This window comes from Gigantopelta aegis, chromosome 4 (assembly GCF_016097555.1).
Source record: "Gigantopelta aegis isolate Gae_Host chromosome 4, Gae_host_genome, whole genome shotgun sequence".
In the NCBI taxonomy this organism is placed as follows: domain Eukaryota; kingdom Metazoa; phylum Mollusca; class Gastropoda; order Neomphalida; family Peltospiridae; genus Gigantopelta; species Gigantopelta aegis.
Window position 1 is genome coordinate 41,755,287 of NC_054702.1, and position 7,105 is coordinate 41,762,391.

The window sequence follows — 7,105 nt, forward strand, 5'->3', positions numbered from 1 at the left end:
TGTCCCTTTAACTGCAATTTGTATAAATACTGCATGTTCATTTCCCGTGATTGCGATCTGCATGCATGCTCTCAACCATGAGTACGACAAAATTAACAAAGACAAAGGAAATAAACAAAACTGCAGTTAGGTATTCATTGATGTGAACAACTATTATTCGTGGGGTTTTTTACAAATTTACATCAAGATTTACTTGTGTGTAATTGTATTGTTTTAATGTCCGCAACAATGTCTATTGGCACGTGGGTCTCAGCATATTCTGAAGAGTGACATATATTTGCACCGAGAGCAGCTGCTGTCCTCAATTCAGCCAATAAATGTTCTTCCAAACATTTACAAACTATTTTATTGGTGTCCGACGTGTCCATTTGGTTTAACGTGAAGTGCATAAACCAGTCTAGCGGACGTTTTGTTTTCTCTCAGTCTGGCTGAACTCGAGCCCTTGGGATAGCCTACACGTCTTTCGGCCCTGAACAGACATGTGTATTCAAATTCTGTTTTTATTACTTTGGTTCAAAGACTTTACAAAGTTAAAGTTACATTCTCTGGTTAACATATTATAACATCATGTACAAATATGAAATACAAGCTCAAATGCACTTTTAAAAAACTCGTGTGTGTTCACTATGAATGGAAATCGAAAGTATACGCTCGATTCGTTGCCTGTGCCGCCATAGCTCGGCAAAGCACAAACGACAGCTTGTTGTCAGTTTTAGTTAACACGTGCATTTGCCGATTTCAAATTGTAGAGTTCGTCTAAAAAAATTAAAAGAGAAATCTTGTGCTGTACGAAGAACGTTTGATTGAGGATGGAGTACTAGAGTCTTTAGTTAAAACCAGTTTGATCTTGACAACATATTATTGACAGTCGTACCTTCCTATTTCAGAATTGATATTTTATAAAGTGTTAGTAGAACTTTCGAAGTTTAGTTTGTATACTAGTAACACATTAATTATGTATATATTTTTAAAATAAAATATACTAAAGTATACTACGTTTTAAAATTGACAAATTCAAATAAATATTATTTCATTTGGAAAGGGTAAAGTTGGAGGGGCGGGTTGTTTAACAACATCAAAGATAAAGCATATTGATTTAATAATCATCCGACCCCCATACAACTGTAAATAAAATGTGTTGAGTGCGTCATTAAATAAAACATATCCTATCCTTCCTTCCATCTGCTGTTGGATGTCTAACATTTGGTAATTTTGACATATAATCTTAGAGAGGAATCAGGTGCATGTGCACGGGGAGGGTATTGGAGGTCAAAACCCTTACTTGCCCAAAGCTTAAAAAAAAACCTGAAATGTATTTTTGGGGGGAGCATGGCCCCATATAAACTTCGCTCAATATAGTATAACCCCAACCCCGTTGAAATCCCTGCACACACACCTTGGAAACCCGCTACATTTGTTTTTTAGCAAGGGATCGTTTAAATGAACCATCCCACAAACAGGATATCACATACCATGGTCTTTTATATGCCCGCCGATGGGGATCGATCCTATAGGCTATAGACTGACTGCGCATTTAAAAAACCCACCTTTTTAGGTCTAAATAATGAATAAAAATAACATACAGTCTTGATAAATGTTATGTAAATCGAACACAGTACCCTCTTCCTCTACCCCTAGAGCGTTACGTAATTAGTAACACCCCCTTACATGTAACGTGTATGCCAACAGCTGGCCACTGTCAAATTTTAAGGCAAATCCCCCACCCACCGACCCCTGGAAAGGCGTTGTACCATACCTCTATGGATATAAATATGTTTTGGAGATATGAGACGACCCCTCAATCAAGACAGTTAAATTTGTTAAAAAATTGCGAAATCTCACGTGATCTCTTGTTGGGGAATTCTATACTTGTGATAAGCCAATAAAAACCGAGATCGGTACGAGCCCGTCAAAAGTGTCCCACTTTCAAAATACTAGCTTTGTTTTTGACCTGGATAAGCCAGCGTAGTGAAACTAATGCAGAGTGCGGCGTCATATATGCACCAAACATAATTGGATTTTCTGTTCTATAAATGTATGCTTAAATAATAAAAATATTCCAGGGAATGTAGTTTTAAAATAACGAGTTACAGATCTTCTAGACTGCTTTCATACATGTTGAATGCATGTCATTAAAATTAATCATGATTATTAAATAAGCAAACATCATTAGGCCTACGCTGTATTCTGGATGACACTTTCTTGTTACCAGTCGTGAGATCGCTATTACGCTAAAAAATTTCATATATTTGGTACTATTATTACGTTTGAGGTTTCGGATAGATTATGTAACAGTATGTTTACATCGGAAGATAGAAAATGACTTAGCCAAAATAATAGCCACTTGCAAATTTTTATTAGCCTTTTTGTTTTTTTAAATTAGCCAATGGCTACATCGCGAGCCCTGTGTAATATTAGTAATATATAAAATGATACATCAAAATGACTTTTTACAATGGTACGAAATGACTAGGCAGTATTTTCGCCAGAAATAAATTTTTGGGTACGGAGCTATGGAATTGAATGCTACCACAGTCAACAGGGGGTATGGGGGGGGGCCCTCCCCCAGAAAGAAAATGGGTTAAGTTTAGGGTTAGGGTTAAGAAAAGTATGCAGTAATGATAAGAATAATTAATTTTGTCAAAAGGTTAACTTTAAAAAATAAAATCTGCCAAATATTTGGGTATGGCGCCATACCTGTTTTACCCTCTGACAGAAACCCTGCTAGGAAACAAAATGACCAGGCAGTATGGTATGAAATGACTATGATTCAAAGTGACTATGATTCTTTTTAATGATATCATCAAAATTATCTACAGACAGTAAAGATGAAATTGTGGCAAGTTGACCAAACACTGGGGCGAGTTCGTAACTTTTTTCTTTTTTTCATTTTTTTTTGGGGAGGGGGCGGGGGGCAAGTTGACAATCATTTGGAGCGAGTTGGTAGGGCCAAGCTACTTTTGGGTGAGCTGACCAGCATTTGTTGCATTGCTGCAATTCCCTTCGGTATAATATCCGCCCAGTCCTCCCCTCCCTTTATTATTTTTAGTTATGATTATGTTTAGGGTTAGGGTTAGGATTAAGATTAGTGTTAGGGTTGGGGAGGGGGGACCGGGGGGATATTTTTCCTTCCCTTCAAGATTTGTAAGTGTTACCACAATTACTGGAATTTTTTCAACCAATGAACTTCATAAGATGATAATAGTTCATCAAGATTAACTTTGCCTACAAGTGCAAGCACTACCAAAGGTTAATCCTGGGGACGAACCACGCCATTAGCACCCTTCCGAGCAATTTTGCTCAGAACTGAATTCAATCCAAATTGCGGTCAAACTAAAAGAAAAACGACTGTCATCATGTTTTCCCACCCAAATCGTGTACTGTGATCTATTTGGAGCATATGGACACTAAGAAATACTTACTTTGAAACGATCTTCACTTTGAATTAAAGGAAAAACGACCGACTGTATGACTTGTTTTTAAAACGTGCGGTGCATTATGGGAGGAAAATGAAACTCGGAACAATCTTGTATGTGGAAAAGGATCGGTATAAAACAAAAACCATAAAACTAAAAATTAATTAAAGTTAATAAAATAACTTAAAGCCGCACACCCTAGTTCCATCCAGTGAAAATAAATTATAATTTGGTTAATCTACAAACCTGTAACACACTTAGATCACATTTTTATCAAATGGAGTGAAAAAGCAGGTTTTATATCGATAAATACCATGGGAATCCCCATGTCCCAATTGCTTGAAATAATTTTGAAAGTTAGTATTCTGATGTCACCGGTAGAGTGCGCACAGACTTGGGGTGCATTCTTTTCACCTCTCCTGGACATGTTCCAACTGTTCTGTCCTGGTTGTATCCCCTCTCCAGATATCGTAAGACTTAGCAAAATTATTGGTTTTAAGGGTTTGTAACGTTTTGTATTGAGACACGTACTTGTCTGAACTCTATTGTTACTAAAAATGTTCATGAACTGTGAAGAAAAATCTCACAAATGAACAACAACAAATCGGATGTTGATTGCGCGAACCGTGCACGAGAAAACAAACTGAACCAAAATGATAACGGTCACGTGGTATACCAACATCTGTGATGTTTACACAGGAAGATTCCCTCTAAAAATGGATTGGACCTCGCTTGCTTAACGGTTTTTTCTCGACAGCACGTCTTGTGATGCAAAAAATGCATTTCGTGGTTTTACAAACATCAGGATTACCAAAAAGCACTTCAGGTGAATGGAAATGTGTATTCTAAATAATAAAATGTAAGTAAAGTGCAATTGTATTTGTGAAAAAATGGGGTTTAATAGCGAAAAACAACGCCATAATGATTAACAAATAGCCGTAACTAGGGGGTGTCCCTTTAAAAGTAAAAATAAATTAAAGTTAATAAAAAACAACAAAAAACATTAATTAATAGAAATGAAATAAAAATTATGATTTACACACACACACACACACACAAGTCCACTCATGTGAATTCCAAAAAACAAATAATCGATTCCGTCAAAAAGTCTGACAGCAACATAAGATGCCTGATAGCGACAGTAGCGTTAGGCATGGGACTTGACATACCAGACATTGACATTGTTGTCCATGTGGGGTCACCAAAATCAGTCTTATCGTACTGGCAAGAACTAGGAAGGTGTGCAAGAGACGGGCGAAAAGGATATGCCCTGACAGTGTATGATAATTTAACTTTGTGTCAGAAAAACACAGACAAGGACATGGCTGAAATTGTCCGAAATGCCAACAATGTCTGTGTTCGTTCCCTGATTTTGGACAAATTTGAAGGAGTTGTTGGTGAGAGTATTCCCGAAACCAATTGTGGTAAATGTAAAAAAGAAGATGTTTGCAAATGTTCCAAATGCAGTTGCTGCTGCTGCTGCATTACAAGTTGTGCCTGCCAAGAAAAGGTTCAGTTTGGAATAGAAAAATTTCTTAAGTCGTAGAAATTATTGTTGTGGTTAAAGGCGCAGACCCTGCATTCAATCCGTAAAAATGGACACTAAGTTTGATTAAGTAAAACATTTGGATAAGTTTATAAGAGTGTGAAACAAAGAGTCTGTGAAGTTGAAACAGTGAAATACAGTTAAGATAGACTAAAACTCGACCCCATAACTGTTAATTTTCAGACACACATGCATGTTTATAATTATAAAAAATACATTTTGTGGTATTTCACTAGTGTGGTGTTTTTTTTGTGGTATTTTACCAGGTGATGTATTTTAACTGTGCCACCTTTTGGCATGTGTATTAACACTTGAGTATTAACTATATTGAGGTAACCGCTGTGTTTGGTGGACAAAGTGCTAGTGAACTGCGACTTTTAGTTATAACATGTGCGAACTCCACGAAAGTTGACGTATCTACCAGGCAATTAGTTGTTGAGGATTGCCTCGCAACTGTGCCAGTCACTGGAATTGGCATGTGTATTAACACTTGTGTATTAACTATATTGAGGTAACCGCTGTGTTTGGTGGACGAAGTGCTGGTGAACTGCGACTTTTAGTTATAGCATGTGCTAACTCCACAAAAGTTGATGTATCTACCAGGCAATTAGTTGTTGAGGATTGCCTCGCAACTCTGTGCCAGTCACTGGAATCGGCATGTTATTAACAAATGTGCATACCATATTGAGTGCAGAACCAAAGTGAACTGTGACGTTTGAATACCTCGAAGTGGGCACCAAATCTACAAACATGTGACCGATACTACACGCGATTTTATTATGTGCACCAACAATAAGCTGAAGGAATGTTGCCATCCTGTTAAGACAGTGCAGCTCGAACCTTTTAATGAGGAATCATTTCTGTTTAACTTATGTAAAATCCTGAACAAGGCACACATCAAATCTGGTATATCTTGTTCAACTCTCTGGCCTCCTTGTGGCGAGCAAGGGGCAACAGTAACGTTTTTACGTACTGGCAAACAAGAGAGAAATATGTTTCATTGCCACCCCCCACACACACACACCCCCGGACGATTTTAAAAGAAAACTCAGAATAAAGACAAGTAAGTAAGTTTAAAAATTAGTACTTACGTTTTAGTTATTTTTAGAGACATTAATTAACTTTTTTTTCTTAAAAAAAAAAATATATATATATATATATATATAATAATGTGTGTGTGTGTGTGTGTAAATCATAACTTTTATTTCATTTCTATTAATTAATGTTTTTTGTTGTTTTTTATTAACTTTAATTTCATTTATTTTATTTTAATTTATTAACTTTAATTTATTTTTACTTTTAAGTTATTTTATTAACTTTAATTAATTTTTAGTTTTATGGTTTTTGTTTTATACAAGAAATGACTTCACCGATCCTTTTCCACATACAAGATTGTTCCGAGTTTCATTTTCCTCCCATAATGCACCATGCGTTTTAAAAACAAATCATACAGTCGGTCGTTTTTCCTTTAATTCAAAGTGAAGATCATTTCAAAGTAAGTATTTCTTAGTGTCCATATGCTCCAAATAGATCACAGTACACGATTTGGGTGGAAAAACGTGATGACAGTCGTTTTTCTTTTAGTTTGACCGCAATTTGGATTGAATTCCGTTCCGAGCAAAATTGCTCAGAAGGGCGCTAATGGCGTTGTTCGTTCCCAGGATTAACCTTTGGTAGTGCTTGCACTTGTAGGCAAAGTTAATCTTGATGAACTAAAGATGATAAGTATTTTCAACCAATGTACAAAAATGCAGATGCCCACATGCATATTAATACATCTTTCTGACACTGTTAAGCACTGTTACATAGTTTCAAATTAAGTAAGCAGACACTGACTAAATGCAAACAAAATAAAAATTAAAAATTTGGAACCTCATGAAACTGCAGTTCATTGATGTCTATTTCCTCAGCAAATGCCTTATCGAAGGATTGCCCTGCCGCCTCCATATTGATAGCACTGAAGATTGCATTGAATTATTAAATTCAATATCAAAGTATGTTGACGATTAATTACAAATAATAAATTTTAATTTCCAAAAATAACCAAACACCAACATTTTTCCCCAGGAAGTCCCATAGAAGGACAATAACTCTAACAAATAAATATTTCTAATTCCATTTATGTAATCGCTCCTCACTTCTA

General features: G+C 36.1%; 1 protein-coding gene across 3 annotated transcripts in view; it reads right to left on the bottom strand.

Annotated features, from left to right (window-relative positions):
- The window catches only part of LOC121370565 (mitogen-activated protein kinase kinase kinase 7-like), a 64,906-nt gene extending 57,869 nt beyond the window's left edge, over window positions 1-7,037 (bottom strand). For all 3 annotated transcript variants that reach the window (XM_041495875.1, XM_041495874.1, XM_041495873.1), the window contains exon 1: window positions 6,835-7,037. In XM_041495875.1, coding sequence (XP_041351809.1) covers window positions 6,835-6,909 — 75 coding nt within the window. In that variant the 5' untranslated portion in view covers window positions 6,910-7,037. The remainder of the gene's footprint in view (window positions 1-6,834) is intronic.
- Between the last annotated feature and the right edge of the window lie 68 nt (window positions 7,038-7,105).